At 54.3% G+C, this 19,698-nt stretch overlaps 1 protein-coding gene across 4 annotated transcripts; it reads right to left on the bottom strand.

The window, feature by feature from the left end:
- Window positions 1-314: 314 nt before the first annotated feature.
- Window positions 315-9,855, bottom strand: CCNQ (cyclin Q). 4 transcript variants are annotated; one of them, XM_045164384.1, is made up of 7 exons: window positions 9,711-9,827; window positions 8,013-8,203; window positions 6,885-7,068; window positions 5,467-5,599; window positions 3,832-4,059; window positions 2,967-3,002; window positions 315-812 (listed from the first exon to the last, which is right to left on the bottom strand). In XM_045164384.1, the coding sequence occupies exons 3-7, from the start codon at window positions 7,052-7,054 to the stop codon at window positions 723-725; spliced, it is 657 nt and encodes a 218-aa protein (XP_045020319.1). In that variant the 5' UTR covers window positions 7,055-7,068; window positions 8,013-8,203; window positions 9,711-9,827; the 3' UTR covers window positions 315-722. The 4 variants fall into 4 exon arrangements, with proteins under 4 accessions (XP_045020319.1, XP_006043751.1, XP_006043748.1 ...); XM_006043689.4 differs by lacking the exon at window positions 8,013-8,203 and having other exon boundaries at window positions 9,715-9,842; XM_006043686.3 differs by lacking the exons at window positions 2,967-3,002; window positions 8,013-8,203 and having other exon boundaries at window positions 9,711-9,855.
- Between the last annotated feature and the right edge of the window lie 9,843 nt (window positions 9,856-19,698).

The raw sequence follows: 19,698 nt of genomic DNA, 5'->3' as shown, positions 1-19,698 counted from the left end.
CTTGATCTCAAACCATAGTCCTTAACCCCTCCTTCCAAAATGTAAGTCCATTCACCAAGCAGAATTACTGCCAAGCCCTGCAAGTATCCCAGCAGAGGAAGGTCACGTGGGCTCCTCTAGGGGGTGCCATTGTGACATGGGCACAAGTTGTGTCATCCTGCCCTTCCAGAAGTGGTGGAGGGTCTGCCCTTGGCACCTCAGGTTGTAGGAAGGGCAATTCCACCTGGAGAGCCTCTGAGGAGAAATCGAGTCTGGATGGTACCCACAGACCACTAGGGCAGCACGGGCTACACAGCAAACACTGGGCATCTCAGTTGATTTCTATCATCTTTTATTACACAAAATAAAATTCCATCTATGTTGAACACTCATTCATACTTTCTATAAATCTGGCTTTTAAAAAATCCCCAGGGGTGCAGTCCCATAGCTTCTTAGATTTTCCTGCTGATAACATCACTCTTCAACGGCAGTCAGGTCCTCTCAAAGCACAAATGTTGACGCAGCGACTGGCCTTGAGCCGCCCCACACGGTACACTCTCAGCCTGCCCACTGAAGGCGTGACTCTTGTCATTGTCCCAACCACGGCTGCTGGGGACAGTCATCGCCTTCACCAGCCCTCCCAGCTGGTCCTCTGGGAGCTGGCCTTCACAGCCCTTTGGCGGTGCTGTCCCCAGGCTGCCAAGCGTCCTGGGCTTCTCTTTGGGGAGGCCTGGACCAGGGCTTTAGGGGATCTCTGTGTCCATGGTATAAATCTGAATGAGATCAGACACAATGTTATCAATGGTTGGCTTGGTAAGGTCTTCACTAAACACCTAAAAAGGAGGAGAAGGAAAACAGGCTCTGGTTAGACTCCCTCTGGGTTAAACAAGGTACCTGCCACTAAGCACAGAACCACAGTACACGGGAGTGGAGATGGCATGGGGACTCTGCTATTGGAGACCATTCCAGACAGAAGAGGCTTTCATGATCATCCAGCTCACACAGAAGAGGAGACTTGTCCTGGGTACATGGGGAGCTAGTGACAGAGCTGGGCCCAGATCACAGGCTCCTACCCATAGGCTCTCAGCTCCATGGTTTCTGGGGGGGTCCATTTCCAGAAGTAGATTGGACACACCCCACCCTAGTCCAGCCCCTGAGGAACACATGGACCTGCTCTCTAGCCTGGACCAGACCACCTTTTTTTTTTTCTTCTTGGTGGCAACACTTAGCTTGAGGGATCTTAATTCCCGACTAGGGACTGAACCCAGGTCCCAGCAGTGAGAGTGCCAAGAGTCCTAACCACTGGACCACCAGGAAATTGCTCAGACTGCCCCCTGACTGTGCCACAGAGCTTATAAAATTGCAAGGTGAGTCCCCAGGGGCCCAAATGAAAGGGGTAACCCTGCCTGTTTCCAAGTAAGATCTGGCCCTAGCCCTGCTCCTGGGAAGGGACTGCTAAGCCCTGCCTGATGAGAGGGGGACCTGGGAGCTTGGACCTACTCTCTCCTGGGCCATACCTCCATTCCTCTTATCTTGGCTGATTTCAACCTGCATGCTTCCCCAGGAACTAACCCTGGCACCCATAACCATGAGTATAATGGCTTTTCTGAACTCTGGGAATCCTCCCAGTGACACATGGAGCTTAAGGGTACTCCTGGGGACCCCTGATGACACCAGAAGTAAAAGGCAAAACAAGAAGTCCCTGGTTGGATGCTGTGGCCCCCAGGCCTGGGGGTTGCTGCCTGGGCTCCAGGTCTGGGGCTGACCCGGGGCAAAAGCTGGACCTGAGTCCCCCCCTGCTGCAAGGAAGCTTGAACCCATCATGGGCTGTCATCTCAGGTGGGAGACAGTGACCTGGAAAAAACCCCACCCTCCCCATCCAGCTCAGGAAGATCAGCCATTCCCCTCCCACCCCCCCTACTCCCGCACTCTGGGTGGAAAATGAATATCTCAGAAACATGGGCTTGCTTGTCAGGATCCACTACCTGAATGCTTCTGGAGACCCCAAGCCAAGAAATGACCATTAAAAAGTAGCCCAGGGCCAAAATCTGGAAGCAACCCAAGAGTCCATCCACAGAGGATGGACTAACATGATGCAGACCAGCTATACCATGGAACGGCACTCAGCCTTAAAAAGGATGGAAATTCTGAGTCCTGCTACAACTCACTACTGCTTTAGAGCTGGAGTGTCATCCACCCAGAGGACCAACGCAGTTGGATGCCAAGGGCCGCCCCACTGCCACCACCACACCCAAGGGCAGACAGGCTTCAGGGGGGATGTCAAGCCTCTTGAGCAGTGTGGGAAGCCCACCCAGAGCAGACAAGTGACATCACAGAGGTGGCAGCTGGGAGCACGTGAGCAGGAGGTGTCTCTCATCAGCAAGCAAGTGGCCCTCACACGCCCAGAGGAGGCCCAAGAGCTCCAGTGCACGGAGCCCAGAGCCACCCAGAGAGAGCAAAGAACAAGGGAAGTGCGGCTATGCTGCCCAGAGAAGTAGGCTCATCCAGGGGAAGTGTGTCACCCAGAAAAGAGGCCCACTACCTGATTCAACAGAGGGGGGATGCAGGGGGTCACACGATCTGGAAGTCCCCAAGAAGTCCAGCACAGAGCAATGCTTTTGTCCACACAGCCACCCTTCCCGCTCCCCCCTCCAAGCTGCCATCAGGCTACATCCAGCCTGAGGTTGGGGCCACAGATGCCTTTGTTCGACGACACTTGCACACCTACTACCCACCAGGCCCAGGCACTGGGCTTGGGGCCGCTGATGAAGCAGACAAGATCCCTGGCTTCAGGAGAGGGGGAAGGACAGACAGGCAGAAAAGGACAATGAAGCACAGAGAGAAGCTGCTATCTCCGAAGAAGGGCAGCCCGGTGGGGGCGGGGGGGGGGGGGGCGCTCAGGAAGGAGGAGGCAGCCACTGTAGGTTTGCAGGGGAGGGGTAGTGCACAAAGAGGGGGAGTCTTCCAGCAATTCAAAGTCTGCTCACATGGAATCTCATTCCAGGACGAGGAGGGACAATGAGCTTCGTTTCATGAAGAAAGGAACAGCAGATTTCAAGCATGGGAAAGGAAAAACAAAGAATGATCTCAAAATCCCATTTTAAGCAATGGTGGGACTACTGAGGGAAACCTGCTAGGACTGCATGCAGCCTTTCTGGCGGACACAGTTGACCCAGCTCTCAATAAACTGCTGCCTGGGTCCAGCTGGTTTTGAGGAGGAGGGCTGTCATCTATCTCCTCTGTTTATCCATTCATCCACCCACCCATCCATCATCCGTCGACATTCCCATTGTAACATCTATCCATCCGGCCATCCACTCATCACTGATCCATCTCTGTATCTATCACCTATCTACCTACCTACCAGCCTAGGTAGTAAAACCTACTGTCGTTTTAGGGCACCCCTGATACTTTGAATGTGATGCCAGACTTACTGATGTCTCATCTACAGCAAGCTCTCATTCAATGCAATAAAAGTGCTTGCTTGAGCTCAGTAGTTCTCAACCAGGGGTGATCCCCTCCCCACCCCAAGACACTTGGCAATGTCTGGACACCGCTTGGGTTGTCTCAGCATCCAGTGGGTGGAGGCTAGTGATGCCACCCTGCACCTAACAATGCCCAGTGTGAACCCCGCAAACATCCACAATATCAAGAGGGAAGAGCCCAGCTTAGACTATGGCGACAGGATATTTTCAAGCTTCAGGGTTCCCCAGTAGCCTGTATCTTTCTTTGCAGGTAATTACTACAAAGACATTTGACACCTGGTGTGGGGACTGCTGAAGGTCCTCAGGGAGGGAAAAGGCGGCGGGGGGGTGGGGGGGGCGGGGACACACACCAATGCAGTCACCTCACCTGCCACCATGGCTTCTCAGCCTCGGCCTCAGCAGGCACTTCGACCCCATAGGCTTGTAGGGCCAGGTGGATTACTGCCACGGCTATGTGCTGAGCCCGGAAGCGGAGGCATAGCCCCCCATGGTAGCTGTCCTGTAGCAAGGCCCAGGCGGTGATGGAGACGGGGGTCCGCTGCCAGCTGTAACGGTTCAGCCAGTTCTTGAGCGAGACCAGGTAGTGGAGCAGGTACTGTAAAGACACGCCAGTCAGCTGCCCCCCACCATCACCTGCCTCCTTAACTGGGAGTCTGCAGGCCCTCCCCCTGCTGGCCTCTCTCTCCTAAACTGCCACGGTGTGTATACATCATAGATCAGATGTCGTCTCCCTGCCACCAGGTCCACCTCCACCAACCCTTGTCCCAGGTCCCCACGGGTTCGCCCACTCTTGTCCTCTGAACCCAGCTCCTGAAACCTGCCTGGGCCTTTCTGTCAACCTGGCCCTGCTCTGGACACCATCAGCAATTATTCTGCTTCTCCCCTTGGCCCAGCCCAAACATAAAGCTCCAGAAACAGCAGCCTGATCTGCAGAACAGACCACAGCCCCCACGGGCCAGCCAGAGACAGGACATCAGGGGAGCTCAAGTCTCTGAACACCCTCCAGCTTGACTGTCAGCTCCTGTTCTGCCTGAACACATGCTCTCCTTGAGCCCACGGGGAGGGAGCCCTGCACTGTGCACCGACACAAACCACGACTGCTGAGCATCTCCACCATGGGTTCTGGGATTAGGGACGTGGTGCGTGGAAGACATGGTAACAGGGGCAATAGGAAGGCCTCCATGGTGACCAAGTTGTTGTTTCATATGTTAACCAAGGCAGTGGCCACCAGTACACGTGACAAGCAAGCAACACCCGGAACTTGGGCAGGGGTGCTGTATCAGTGCCCACACCCTGACTGTTATCTTGTATTTATTCAAGTTTTGCAAAATGCCATTTGGGGAGGCTGGGCTATTTCTTCTGACTCCTTCTAAATCTACAACTCACTCGACAAAAATTCCAATGGGAAACAGACAAAATCACAGTGCAGAGGCCCACATCACAGTGCCTCCCCCTTCTCTCTGCAGTCCACCCACCAATTGCCCACATGAGGCCTCAGGCCCTCAAAGGAGTCTGCTGCAGGGCTACTTTCTGTGATAGCTCTGCTGTTGGGAGGAATGTGTTCCTAGCAGTGAAGTCAGTGACATGGCTTTTCTCAGGGTTTTTCTGCACAGATGAGCTGCGTGTGAGCCGTGAGGCGGAGTAGCAACTCCCAGGAACAGAGGCTCCAGCAGGTCATTAAACCAGCCTTGCCTCCGCTTTTGTGGGTCAGTGAACACACAACTTATATGGGTCTGGGGACAGGCACAGGCTTCAGAGGGCACATGGATCCCAGCTTTCAGCCACAGCCGAGTGGGCAGAAAGGCAGAAGCTGAAATCAGAGCTGCCTGAGAACCCTGGGAGTGGGGATGAGACAGGCCACCCGAGCATCACTGCACCTCCTCGGGGCCCCATGTGGCTCCAGGCTCAGGTGACTGCACTTTCTGGATAAAGAGCAAAGACTTTCATGCCGCTGGGAACCATAAGTGACTGCTGCCCTTCTACCAACCCCCGCCACATGTACCTTGTGTGGGTGCTGGAAGGAGACCTGGAAACGCAGGACCCGCAGCACGAGTAGTTCGCACTGTACGATACTGTCCCGGATCTCCCAGAAGCGCGAGTCCAGCTCCAAGGGGTCACTGCCCGGGTGGAAGTACCTGAACAGAGAAACAACATGGCTGGCAACAGAAGGGGGTGCCCCCAGGAGCCCCATCATGGGGCGTCCAGATACACACACCAGAGCTCCTCTGCCATCGACGAGCATAGGGTCCACCTACATGTCTGCATAGGGGATAAAAACAGGAACCAGGGAGGAAAGAAGCTGCCTCCAGTGTCAGCCCCAGTGGCTGTGCCATGGCACTCAGCAAGACATGGGCTCTTTGCACCCGGGGGTGGCAATGCCCACGGCACTCAGTCTGGGCCTAGGGAAGGTATTTAAACACAGGGATGATACACACTCAGAAACATAAAAGTATTTCAGCTATTTCCCAGATTGTCTTTCTTTCATTCCAGATCTTTCTGTCTTTGTGTACACCTTATTTGTCTACAAGACTCCCACCTATGCAAGATCACTAAGATGTACGGGAACAGGATTTACACTCGAGTGATCAGAACTCTCAGCCACTGAGTCATCATTCCCAGCTCCCCTCTCGTCTTCTGAGCTCCCCACAGAACCCACCTGGGTGCCCATATCCAATTAGTGAGCCCTACAACTTCCCCTCGTGCCCACCTGGCCTCCCTGCTGAGCCCTGGTAATTACAAGTGGACTCCAGCTGCCCCCCTGCAGTGCCCTCTCTGTTTTTTTCTCCTAGTCATTCTCAGTACATCGTGAACCTGTCATGTTTATGGGGTGGGGAGTGCTTTTCCATTAACTGTTTATTAAAAGAGAAGCAGCGCAAAATAGCTTTCTTCCTTAACAATTACAGAGTTCCTAGAAGGGCTATGATGCACTGCTAGTCAGTAACTTTCCAGAAACTGCTTTCTCCCAGACCCACTGGGCCTTGGCGCAGCCCATCCAGCTGGCTGGACCCCCACGTTCTTCCCTAACAGGAACATGGCTACTCAGGCCCAGGGCTGTGAGAGACACTCTTGGGCAACTCTGACCCAGTTTCCACACCATCTAAATAGGACAACAGCCCCAGAACCCAATTGCTTTGATCTGTCCTGTCCAAGACACCGTGAGAATCTTCTTTGGTGCCCCTCTGCAAGCTTCCTCTGCTCTAGCCTGTGACAGCCTCTTTCCACCCCTCTCTGTACACCATCAGGCCTCTGAGGTTTCCCCCAAATCTGGCCCCAGTTGCTGCTGCACAGGTTCCCCTAGACTTCTGACACTGCACTGACTTCTGCCTCTGCTGCTGGAGCTCCTGGCCCCAGTTCAAGGCCACCCAGGTGCCTCCTTCTGAATTTGACTGCTGGCACCTGGGAGACACTGGAAGCCACTACCTGTTGGAAACATTGATGATGTCACGCGTGCGCAGATGTTGTTCCTCCACTTTGCCGGCCAAGTAAAGGGAAGACATGGCCACCAAGTAGGGATCGTAGGCATCCAGGTTGATCTCACAGAAGAATTTATGGTAAATGGTACAGGCGGTGGCGATGGGGATGGACCGCATCCCTAGCTTGACACCTACCAAGAGAAAACACGCAGGGGAGAGCTTCATCCAGAGCTCACCCCCTGTGAAGTGTGAGGTGTGCCACTGAATTGGGCACTGAGGGTACACACGCCTGCTCAGACACCACCGAGAGCCCAGGGCCCAGCTGACAGGGGCTGCCGACCCTTCCACGGGGTCCTTGACCTGAGGAATTTAGAGGCAGGCTTGTCAGACTCTGACAGGCTAATGAGCCCCTGGAGGTCACACTCAAGTGCAGCCTTCCCTTCATAGCTCTGCAGGTTCCTCATGTCTCCCAAGCCCCCAAGGCTTCAAACTTCTCCCCGATCTGTTCCTAGCATATCCCTTTCTGCACATCTTGAAAGCATCAGCTGTGTGTCTGTTTCCACGTGAGGAAGCATTTAACTAGAGGTCACTCCCACCTCTGCAGCTCGTAACCAAAACCCTGCCAAGGTGACAAGAGAAAAAAAGGCCTCTGAGTGCCACACAGATGCCACAGATCCTGATGCACTAGGGTACTAGTCCACAGGGTCAGAAAAGGCAAGCAAAGGAAGCAGGGTGACTGCTAAAGGCAACCACAGGCCGAGCAGGAGAAAAGCAACATCAATGGCCACAGCCAGGCTTGAGGAAAGAAGAGCAAGATACTGAAAAGGGAACAGAAAGAACTCAAAAACTGGAGCATGATAGTTTGATTTAGGCCTTAAAAGCCCTAAATCCCTCAGAAAGCTACTAATGAAATCACTGCACTGGGTCACAGAACTAAAACAAATTCACAATGACCAGGGTTAACAAAGGAAGGTTAACCTGACACCCCACAGACTGAGGGAAGGTGGAGAACAACCAATGATCATTAAAATTGTGTTCAACATCCTCCACCTAAAAATATATATTAGTTCCCTTGAGCTGCTGGAACAAATTACCATAAACAAATTGGCTAAAAACAACACGTTTTTTCTCTTACAGGGCCGGTTCCTTCTGGAGGTTCCAGGGGAGAATCCATTTCCTTGCCCTTTCCAGTTTCTAGAGGTGCCTGCAATCTTTGGCTCGTGGCCTCTTCCTCCAGCTTCAAAGCCAGCAGTGCAGCATCTTCTAACTGTGCTTCCATCATCACATGGCCTTTTCCTCTGCCGTCTACTTCTCCTGCCTCTATATCTAAGGATGGGTGTGATTATATCAGGTGCAGCAGATCATCTAAAACAGTTCCCTGACATCAAGATGCTTAATCCCACCTGCAAAATCTCTTTCGCTACATGAGGTTAACGGTCCCAGGTTCTGGGGATTAGGATGGGGCAATCTCTGGACCAGTATTCAGCCTCACACAGAGAGAGCAAGGGCATATGCAAAACATGAGAGGAAGGACATATGCAAACATGTTAACATTAGCTTTCAGCATTTAGCACTCAGTAAAACCTAAGCACGTCAAGGTTTAAACTTGACTTTAGACAGTGAAGTTCTATGCAGACAGTTCCTACATGGGACCCATCATTCTCAGAGATGTCAGATGAGGTGGTATTGCTACATGTGAGCCTCCAAGGGTAGCATGTTTTCCTGGTTTACACAGACCTTCCAAGCATATATTTGGCATATATGAGGGGCCACTGCCATCCTTCTTTATACACTTTTCAAAACGTTTTGAAAATTAAATGTACACACCACTGGGATTAATGGTCCTAAGCTATTTCTCCAGAGTCCGCTTATGTTGACTTGAAAGCAGACTCACTCAAACCGCTCACTCAAACCCAGAGTGTACATAAAGTAACAAAGATTGGAAACAATGTAGCATTTTTGACAGAGAAACGACGTTTCTACGGAAATGTAACTGGCTTCCTCCCCCGTTGGAAATAGCGGTGCTCAACACGACAGTGGACGCCGAGTCAGGGTTGCTGCTGCTGCTGCTGCTGCTAAGTCGCTTAAGTCGTGTCCGACTCTGTGCGACCCCATAGACGGCAGCCCACCAGGCTCCCCCGTCCCTGGGATTCTCCAGGCAAGAACACTGGAGTGGGTTGCCAGTTGGAAACACTTAAACCCCTCTTCCACAGGGTGACCACAAAGTAACCGAGATCGGAAACAGCCTAGCATTTTTGACAGAGAAACAATTTTTTCACGGAAATACAACTGGCTTCCTAGCCTCAGCCTTGGGAGCAGGGGCGCCCAAGAAGACAGGGGACACCGTGTCAGGGTTCAAAACGGAGGGTGCGCCTTGGGTCCTCGCTGTGACGGGACCTGTCAGGAGCGCCACCAATGGCATGTTCCAGAAGGTTCCATGTGACCAAGTGCCGGTGTACCCTTATGCTGGGAGACAGGTGTGTCGGAAGGCACCTTCTAACCTAGGGCCAGTCCCTTGCCACATCCTCCCTGCGGCCTAGGTGCCAGTCGTGAAACGGCCAAAAGCCCAGGAGGCAGGGCGTGGCGTCAAGGCTGAGGCCAGAACCCACAGGCCTAGCCTCCGCTAGGGCAGGGTAGGCCCGGTCTCTGCCTTCCATTCAGCCACGCCAGCTCCGCGTCTGGCAGGTCCCCCTCCTCCGGGAAGCGGGTCCCCTACTCCAGTAGCCCCTGCCCGCCTGCTCGCGGCTCCCGTGACAGGCTGGGGGCCGGCTGGACGCAAGGGCAGCACAGCGGCTCCGGCCACCACGTCCCGCCCTCTTCCCGGCGCGGTTACCTGCCTCCATGATGAACCTTGTCACTCGGAAGTGTACCCTCGATTCAGGTGCCAGCCGCCCCTCCGAGCCCCGGGTCTCAGCCCCTCCTCCGCAGGTCCCGGGGCCGCCGGCCTCCATGAGGCCCCGCCCCACAGACCCAGAGCCCCTCACCGGAAGGAGAGACGCCCAGACGCGTGGCGCCTGACTCCCGGGGTGTCTTCGCCGCGGGAGCCTAGGTGCCGCCCCGCCCTGCCTGGGTTGGCCCTCCCCACCCCCCCGGGTGAGGGCGCTGAAGGCGAGCCCGGCCGACTGCGCAGGCGCCAGATCAAGCGCAAGCGCACAGGCCCACCCTGTCAAGCGTCTGTTAGACTGGCGCGCTCCCCGCCCCTCAGCCTGGACTCCGGAAGTCATCCCGCGCCGCCTCAGGAGGCGTAGGCCCCGCCCTCGGAGACTCACACTCCGCCCCTGGGAGCCCACAGGCGGCCTCGGGGAACCCGGGAGGCTACTCCTCCAATGCGCAGGGAGGTTACTACAGTCCTAGGGCCAGGGCGCGAAAACAACTGCCCTAACGCCTGAGCGACAAGTCCCTACGGTGTCGCTCCGGGCTGGTGGCCCAGCGTGGGGCCAAGGCGACGCTTACCAGAGCTCACAACGGTGTCTCCCACCTGGACAAGACGTGGGGTTCAATCTCAGTGTTCCTAAAACCCAAATCCGGCTTTGCCAGAGTTTCCCAGACCTACAGATGAGCCCCGAAGGAAGCGCTGTGCACAAAATGAGGACAATTAGTAGGGCTGTTTGTGTCAGGCTTTTCCAGGGGCCCAGCATCCCTGGGGGACCTGCTCGCGGCTCTCATTTCCAGCCTGGCAGCAAGGGAGGAGCTTAAATGTTTGCTCAATGAGTGTTAATTGAATATCCAGCTCCTAGTGCAATCCCATACTTCGTGTCTTCCACAAGTAGGAAATTCTGCATCAGGCATTAGGGATGTACAACCCCAAAGGGACCCCCAAGCTACTGATAGACAGTGCACTCTGGTCATTCTGATACAGCCAGACAGTTCCTATCATTTGAGAGAGTTTGGAAGGTTGAGAGGAAAAAGCCACCTTAAGGCCAACCTTTATCTTCTTTAGCCCCTCCCTAGTCAGTTTCCCCGACCTGGTCCTCTCTACACCACCTGGCTTGGTTTCCTGGCACCGCTATAATAAATGACCAGCAAAGTAGGTGATTTAAAACATTAGAACTTTAAATCAAGGTGTCAACAGGGCCATACTCCCTCGAGAGGCTCTGTAGCAGCATCCTTCCTTGTCTCCCAGCTTCCGGTGGCCCCAGATGTTCCTTGGCTTGTAGCCGCATCATTCCAGTGTCTGCCTCCGTTGTCACATGGCCTCTTCCCTTGTGTCTGTCTCTTTTTTCTGCCCTATTTGTCATTGCATTTATGGACTAATCCAGGATGGTAGCAACTTGCAGTCCTTAATCACATCTGCACATCGGCATAGATCCTTTTGCCAAATAAGACCACATGCACACGGTTCCAGGGATGAGAACATGGACACATCTCTGGTGGGAGTGGGGTGGCTACCATTGCCCATGACAGCAGCCACCAAAGTGAGTTTTTTGCAGGTCAAGACTAAGGGAACCCTGCCTGGCTTAACAGCCTCCAGGGCCCCTTCACCTCAGGAGAAAGCCCAAGGCCTTGCCTGACCTTCTAGTCCTGGAGAAGTCACCCTGCTAACTGGTCACTCGTGGCAAAGGCCTTGGGCAGCTCCCCGAAGGTTATGGTCTCTCTGCCCAGTGAAGGAACTGCTCCCCACATTTTCTCCCTGGCTCCCTCTGTCCAAGGCAAGGGGCAGGCCCTCTGGGCTGATTACCTCTGAGTGTGCATGTGTGTGCATGCTTGTGAAGGGGCTTGGGGCCCCCAGCCTCCTGGCCTGGTATAACAAATGACCAGCAATCTAGGTGATCAAGTCATGCCTTGATCACTCCGTCACTGCTGTCTGTCCCTGAGACCAGAGCAGTACCCCCCTGACCCCTCCCAGCTCCCCACATCTGTGTCGGACGCACATGCCCCCTCCCTGAAACGCATGCGCACACAGACACACGCACGAGTCAGACACTCCCTCCTTGTCCACTGGGGTGTGCACGTGCACACACCCAAACTGTATCACTTTTCCCTCTGGCCCGCGGCCCAGCGGCCTGCCTGTCACCTCCTTGCCCACTGGGCTTGCTGCTTAAACAGTGCCCCTAGGATTCCTCCTTCTCCCCTGGGCCTTTTGTGGTCTGAGGAGTCTAGGCTCAGCGAGTAATAGGTGCCTGCGAATGTGACTCAAGGGAATGACTCAATGAACACATTAATTTTGAAAGCGCTGGGTCACAGGGCACCCTCCTGGCAGGCCGCCTAGGTGCAGTGGTTGATAAGTGAATCATTCACAAGCCACCAATTGGAGCCAGCCAACCTCGGGGTAGCATTTCTTCTCTCACAGCAAGCCACATCCGCTATCGAGGCACTCCCTGCCTTGTCCCCCCTCATTCTGCCCCCTTGACCTCACCTGGGGATCACCTCCAGGTCCCGCAGAGAGAAGATGGTCAATAAAGGCAGGGTAGACATCACCTCGGAAGAGGACTCTGTGATATTTGCCAAGACTCCTTATCTACCCCTGACCATGCTCCGTGACCCCAAGGGAGCCACAGCCTCCTCACAAGGGGGCTGTCCACTAATGAGCGAGTGAGGGGGTCACACTGAAGCTCAAAAGATGAGGCAGAGGAGGGCAGAGGCGTTTGGGGCACAGAGGAAAGCTGTGCCCGGGCGGGACGTCGGGAAAGCCCACCTGCTCTTCAAAGGCAGGGCTCACCTCCAAAGGGCCTGCCCTGCACACCTGCTCCCCAGGGGCCTCCACCCAAGAACCAATCAGTGGAAGCCCTGCCGCTTTTCCTTGGAAACTTCTCACTCCACTATCACACTATCACCGTTTCTTCCCTGCCTCCCCTGCCCCCTGCCTCATTGACACCTTCTGGGCCAGTGAAGGCAGCTGCTCAGGCCTCCCTGTGGGTCCCTTTCCCTGCCCACCCCCCACTGCCTTCCACCCACCCACCCTTCTCAACACCGCATCCTTGAAGCTACTTGTGTCCCTGGATTCCACGCTGTGCCCTTGGTCCCCCACCCTGCCCCATTCCATCCTCTTGGTCCATTCAGGCTACTGGAACAAAACCACCAGAGACATGGATTTCTCGCAGTTCTGGGAGGCTGGAAGGTCAGAATGCCAGCAGGGTTGGGTTCTAGGGAGGACCCCCCTTCTGGGTTGCAAGCCAGCCAGCTTCTCACTCTGGCCTCACAGGAGAGACAAGGCAAGGGAGCTCTTGAGATGCTTTTGGAATGGGACTAATTCCACAAGGGCTCTGCTACATCACTTCCCAAAAGTCCACCTCCGGGTACCACCATCACCTTGGGCCTTCTGACTTCACCAGATCAGTCTGGGGGAGGGCCAGTCGGACCATAGCCCTTGCCAAGGTCAAGAGTCATGTCTGAGCTGTCTCCCACCTGCGGCCACCCGTTGCAGTTGACTGCTTGGTACATAGTCTGGCTCTGTACCTGGACGGCTTTGAAGATTTGTGCTCTGTGTCCCCTCAGGCACCACCCCCCACATCTGGGAAAGCTTTGAAGCCTCGTGCTCCCTGTCCCCCCACGTCTGGGCAAGCTGATCAGGATACCCTCCCCCCAGCCCCAGCTAGAGCAAAGAGTCTACCATGCACTTGAGCTGTTTTCCCAGCACCCTGGGGGGCCTCAGACTCAGAGCCAGGGATTTTTTTTCATAACCTCTTAGTGGGTGTGGGGCCATCAATCTCCACATCCAAACCACATTCAGGGTGGGGGTGTCCGTCTCACTTGCACACAGTGACCACAACACACGCCCTCCTGCCCTAAATGCTTTCCCTTCGGGGATTCCTGGGTTCCGGGCCTGTTCTCCTGGCTCGTCTCCTCCCTCCCGGATCAGCTGAGTGCCCGGTGAGTCGGGCTCAGGCCTGGTGCTGGGACAAAGCAGACAGTGTCTGCCTTCAGTAGCCTTGCCCTGGCTCCAGACACAACAACATTTGTAAAAACGAAGTCCGATCAGTGCCCTTCCCTCTCCGAGCCCCCACAAGAGCCATACCGGCTGCCAGAAGACAGCTCTATTTACCCGGCAAGTGTCCTCCCAGGCACAAACACTGGTGAGATTACAGTTCTTGGTTTATCTACTGCCTTGGATTATTTCCTTTGGACTACATGAGTTTCAAGTGAAGACAAACTCAATACGGAGAACAGTGGAGTGAGCTCTGAGCACCCATGAGATCTCCTATGAGGCCAAGTTGGGCCTCAGGAGAAGGGCTGAGAGTCAGCATGAGGGTCAGAAGATGCAATCCAGCCACAGACATGCACAAACAGCTGCTATGGATCCAGAGACAGAAAGTGGATCAGTGGGGGTAAGGGACCAACGAGCCACAGGAGGGACTGGTAACTGGCACAGGGGTTCTTTGAAAGCGTGATGGAAATGTTCTGGAATTAGATTATGGTGATGAGTGCATAACTCGGTAAATATGTTAAAAAAAATAACATGTTGAACTGTGCAGCCTAGATGAGTGAATGTTATGGTATCTGACATATCTCCATAGCTGTTAATTTTTAAAGTTCCTGTGCTCTTCAGAGACAAGTGAACTGACAGCTACTGCTACTGCTGCTAAGTTGCTTCAGTCATGACCAACTCTGTGCAACCCCATAGATGGCAGCCCACCAGGTTCCTCTGGCCTTGGGATTCTCCAGGCAAAAATACTGGAGTGGGTTGCCATTTTCTTCTTTGGTGAACTGACAGACCCACCCTCAAAGTCCTGAAATAGGGCAGATAATGGCGCACGGTACTTTGCTCCCCCTTGGGGAGGGGAGTTGAGTGGATTGTTGGAGATGGGGAAACACCCAGGCCTGACACTTCCACACATCCAGGATCCACCGACCTGAGTGGGGGCTGACGGAGACATCTTGACCCGAGTGCCTCTCACCAGTGACTTTAATCCACAGGCCGTGTGACAATAGAGGCAGGGCTTAAGAGTGATGTGGCCACAAGCCAAGGAATGCCTGCAACCACTGGAAGCTGGAAGAGATACAGAAGGGAGAGATATGGAAGGGTCCTTCCCTAGAGCCTCCAGATGGGAGGGAATCCATTTCTGTTGACCCGGTTTGCAGTCCTCTGTTGCCACAGCCCAAGGAAACTCACACAAAGGGGTATGGGAGGGAGTAATTAAGCCCTACCTCACCATCTGCTACAGAGACAGCAGAGAAGACAGATGTGGCTTCTGATGGTTGCGTGGGCCCCTCACAAGTTCTGCCAGTGGAGGGAAGAAGGCCTGAGAAGGGCATAATCTTTACCCCAGAGCACTGGGAAACAAAAGAGATAGAAAGACTGCAGATGAAGCAGTCAGATCCAAGAAGGTCAGTCGGCTTCTCAAAGCCTCCCAGCACGTGGATGCCAGCCCAAATGGGTCAGGTCTGGAAGGGAAAGTGAAGACCCCAAACCCTCATCTCAGAAACAATTGACTCCTGTGCTGTGGTTACATAAGATGTCACCATGGAGGAAGTTGGGAGAAAGGCACGCAAGACTCCCCTGTACTATCTTTGGAACTTCCTGTGAATCTATAACAATTTCAAAATAAAACCAAAAGATGTCTTATGGGGCTGGGCTGTTAACTCAAGGCTCTGTGTCCAACTTCATTCAGGCTGTTGGCAGAATCCATTTCCTTGAGGCAGAAGAGCCAAGTTCCCTGCTTCCTTGACTTGTGGTCCCTTCATCTTCAAGTTGGCGAGTGGAGTCCTTCTCAATATCTTTTAATCTTTCTGACTCCCCTGCGGCCTCAGCCAACAAAGCTCTGCTTGTTAAGGGCTCCTGTGATGACACTGCCTAGCCAATAATCAAGGCTAATTTCCCCATGTTCAGGTCAATTGGTTAATAGCGTTAATTACATCTACAAAGTCACCTCAGCTGTGCAGCATAACATATTCATGAGTACGACATCAGAGGACCAAGGACGTGAGAGTCAAAATTCTGGCTATCACAGGGGGTTATTTAAAATCTATATGGGATGTAAACCCCCAGGAGGGTGAGGGTTAGGCATTAGGTATTAGAGAGGAGGAGGGAAGCCATCAAAGAGTTGTCCCCAGTTTGGAAAAGCCTCAACAGCCATGAGGGGGGCTGCGGTCACCCAAGGAGAGGGGGCTGGTCAGCCAAGGAGGGTGGGGGCAGGTGGTGGGTGGAAAGAATGGCCTGGGGGAGGCCAGCTGCGGGTGCTCTCAGAAGTTTTCCCACCCCAACCTTAGCCTGCAGTTTTCTCCTTGGATGTAGCATCCGAAGACCAGTCTCCTATCTCCTTGATCTCCAAAGACGGTCTTCCTAAGTCAAGGCTAGAAGGAATCCCAGTGAGTTGGGGGCTAGCCTGCTGCCCTGAGCCCGGTGTGCTGGCCACAGCCTACCACCAGGGGGCAGAGTCGACTACATCAAAGGCCACACAGCTGGAGAGTGCAGCTGTGTGTGTCAAAGTGTGTGTACAGGCGTGTTGGGGGCATGCTCGTTGCTGGGTTGAGTCTCTTCACCAACCATGTCAGAGCCTCCTCTGTGCTGCCACGGTGGCTGAAAGGCTCCTCTCTGCTGGACACAGGCTCTCAGAACAGGAAGAGCTCATGCAATCCGGTTGTTACCCTAGTCAACACCCAAAGCACCCATCTCCCCTATTCAGGCAAAAGAAGGGATCCGACTGGGTGCTACAGATTGAGTCTTGTGGCAGCACAAACAGCCCTCTTTGGGGCCAGGAGTTGGGTCTCCTTCAGAGAGAGAAGGGAGCAGGCCACTTAACCAGCCTCCACAAACTCAGGTCCACCACCCTCCAAGCCGGATCTCAACAACTGAAATTCACATCAAAATGCAGAACTAGTGAATAACTGGGCTCAGGTCCCAGAAATAGGCTGCCCTTTCTACAGGGTGACGGGAAGATCCTCCTTGCTTCCTGTTGCCATGGTTTCCACTCTGCTACCAAGCAGCGGGCGCGGTGGAAGCCATTTCCCGCAACGGGATGCTGGTGCTGGCTGGGTGTGCAGCTGCGGTGGCCAAAAGCAAGCGAGATGGTGGGGGAAAAGAAAAAAAACCTAGTCCCAGAGATCTCTCCCCAGGGCCAGAGAGTAAACATCAAGGCATTATATACTCCTTGAGCACACAGATCAAGAGGCCTTGCAAAAAAGACTACACAGAAAAAAATTCCAAATGCTAGAGCCAACACGTGCTTGGGCAGAAGGCACCGCTGGTTTGGACCCTGGGCATGAGTTCTTGGCACAGAGGAGCCCATTTCTCTTTTGGCCAGAACACGGTGAGTGGGAGGAATGTCTTGTGTGTCCACAGCCTGCAAGCGCAACAGACTCTGGGGTCTCACCCTTATGCATCCTGCCATTTGGAACCTAGAAATTGCTGGTAGCTCTGAGCTGGGGGCCCCTGGGGTTGCAGCTTCCCTTTGGGACCCGGTCTGTTCTCCACGGGCCCAAGGATGCCCTGTAGGTGGCCTGCCACCCTCCCAGGAGAGTAGGCAAGAATCAGAGTCCCTCCAGTCTCCAAACCTGCAGGCAGCCACTGTGCCAACTCAGGGACCCTCTCTATACTCAGTTTTCCAAGACAACTCAGGGGCCTCACCTTGTCCCCACAGCCTTAGTTCTGAGAAAGGTCTCCTGGGATAGGGAGGGCACCATGGGGTGCTGGGGTGAGGAGGCTGCCCCAAGGCCTGGCAGGAGGACTGAGCACTCAGAGCCTGGAACAGAAATCACACCCGGACCTGACCTGCAGCCCCTCTGGCACTTCCTGGGTCTCTACTGGTCATTCCCGAACTTTCCCCACCGGTGGAACTCACTCAAAAGGCTTTGTTTATGCCGCTCACCAGCTCCCCACCCCCCGTCCCTACCCCCTCAACCCCTGACTCATTCATTTTTCTAGTCCCTGGGGGCGATTAAAATTCAGCCCAGACTCACATCTCATTTGAAGCACCCCATCTGCCTCCCCAGGATTGGAATGCACTGGAATGGAGACAAGTAGCTCTGACCTCCTTTCCCCTCCCAATACCCCCCTGCCCTGCTCCTAAGGCTGGGGCCGGCCAGCCTTGTCTGGTGCCACCAGCCCAAGGTCGAGGTGGCGGGGGATGGGGGGCCTGTTCCATCCCTGACTGTAACTCCTGCTGAAAGGTCACCCCTTTCCCAGGGTGGGCTCAGCCCCTCCTCACCAAGGACTCAGGTGGCCGGCCAGCCCTGTCTTCTTGCCCCCTGCCATGTCCACAGCCCAGCTTCCTCTCCAGGTGGGTGCCCCCTTCCCGACACTGGCCCTCTGGCCACCCACGATTCCTGCCCCCCAAGGCAGAGGCGAGCAGGGTCCCAAGCTTTCCTTCTCAACATGCATTCTCAGTACCCCCTGGCCAATCGAGGGGGGCACTCCAGTAAGCCTCCTGAGACCCCAGTGGGGAGACGTGGGTACCCCCATTCCCAAGGCCACAGAGCCAGCTCTCCCCACACCTCACTCCAGGCTCAGAAGGCAGCTGGAAGAGTAGGGAGTGACACTCTCTGAGTCACCCCTCCATTGGGCTAGGGGTAACTAGCCCGATGGTGGGGGGTGACCCCCTACCACCATTAACAGCTTCTGAGTGAGGGAAGGGGGGCAGAAAGAGGGGTAACAGGCTTTGCCCCCCAAAGATGGTGAAGGCTCTTGGTTGCTTGGTTGCTTGGGTAGGAGACTCAGAGAAGGCTTCCCAGGGAGGATGCTAACGGAGAGACCTGCGTGGAGCTCTCCAGGCAAAGGGAAAGGCAGAAACAATCCCAGGGAAGTGGTGAGGGTCCTTTCAGAAAGTACTATGAGGCTGGGGCTGCAGCTATGGGGCCTGATTTTTTCTCCCAAGTTGTCAGCATTTTAAGATGTAAAAAAAAGCATTCCTCTAACTAAGGGCAGCACGCGTTATTCTGTATTTCTACAGCCATTGAAGTGGATCTCCAGGCCAGCTTCACGGTAAACAGTAAATGGATTAACCCAATTAAATCCTCACCTATGTGAAGGACACACTGTTTTGCCCCGTTTTATGAAGGAGGAGGCTGGTGTGACCTGCCCAGGGTCAACGGCCAGGGACAGCAGAGCTGTTAGGTCCAAACCAGCCTTTCTTCCCTTTGCTCATCCCTGGAGTGCTTGAAGGACTTTCTTTTGTGTGTGTGTGTTTTGATATACAGATCTTCCCCTACAGTTGTTTTGCTCGGGGAATAAGTATTCAGGGGTTTTGTACATCTCTTTGTGTCTCCCAGGCCTGTTTTCCTGTGTGGATTGGATGTGACAGGCAGGTACCGAGGGCAGTACTTCATCGCCCCACTTGCCCCTTCTCTGTGTAGATCCAGGTGGGCTGCTCTAGGAGATGCTTTATAGCTAGACATGGCTACTTTTGCAAGAAGAAGCAAAAGATCCCCCAGGAGAGCCGTCACCCCTAGCCCAGCACAAAGCAAGGCTTGGAAACACACCGCAGAGACAGAAGGGCCATCAGTGAATTGGTTTCCAAATGCTTCATTTTTTTAATTAGGCAAATTGATCATTAGAAAACTGATTAAGCTGGAGCCGCTGTTGGAATAAAAGGTGGAAATAAACTCCTTCATTTGAATTCCAAATGCAGGCTTGGAGGTGACCTGGTGGTTAGGCAAACTGGTTGAGGACGGGAAGGCGAAGGGACCCAGTGAGCGAACATAACCTTGACTCTTCCCTCCTCCCAGACCAGAGGCCCCAGGAGGTGCGGCTCCAATGTCCCATGCTGCTTGGCCCAGGGGGGCACAGGGGGCCCAGGCCTGGGGTGGGGGCAAAAGAGAAGGTCTTAGGGGGCCTCTCGTGGGCCCCACACAACCCTCATTAGAGGATCAGGATGGGGGCAGGGGAACAGCAGACCAGGAGCATCTGAGCTGCAATTTACTGATGTGTGCAGAAGTCCTGTAGCATT

Source organism: Bubalus bubalis, chromosome X (genome assembly GCF_019923935.1).
Source record: "Bubalus bubalis isolate 160015118507 breed Murrah chromosome X, NDDB_SH_1, whole genome shotgun sequence".
NCBI classification, from domain to species: Eukaryota; Metazoa; Chordata; class Mammalia; order Artiodactyla; family Bovidae; genus Bubalus; species Bubalus bubalis.
The sequence above is the reverse complement of the archived record's forward strand: the minus strand, read 5'-3'. Positions and strand labels throughout refer to the sequence as shown.

Coding starts and splice junctions, on each gene's coding strand:
- CCNQ (XM_006043686.3), bottom strand. CDS start 9,828: ATGGAGGCCGGCGGCCCCGGGACCTGCGGAGGAGGGGCTGAGACCCGG. Junction 7,069..9,710: donor AAGGTTCATCATGGAGGCAG/GTAACCGCGCCG, acceptor TTCTCTTGGTAG/GTGTCAAGCTAGGGATGCGG. Junction 4,060..5,466: donor CCTTCCAGCACCCACACAAG/GTACATGTGGCG, acceptor GTGTCTTTACAG/TACCTGCTCCACTACCTGGT.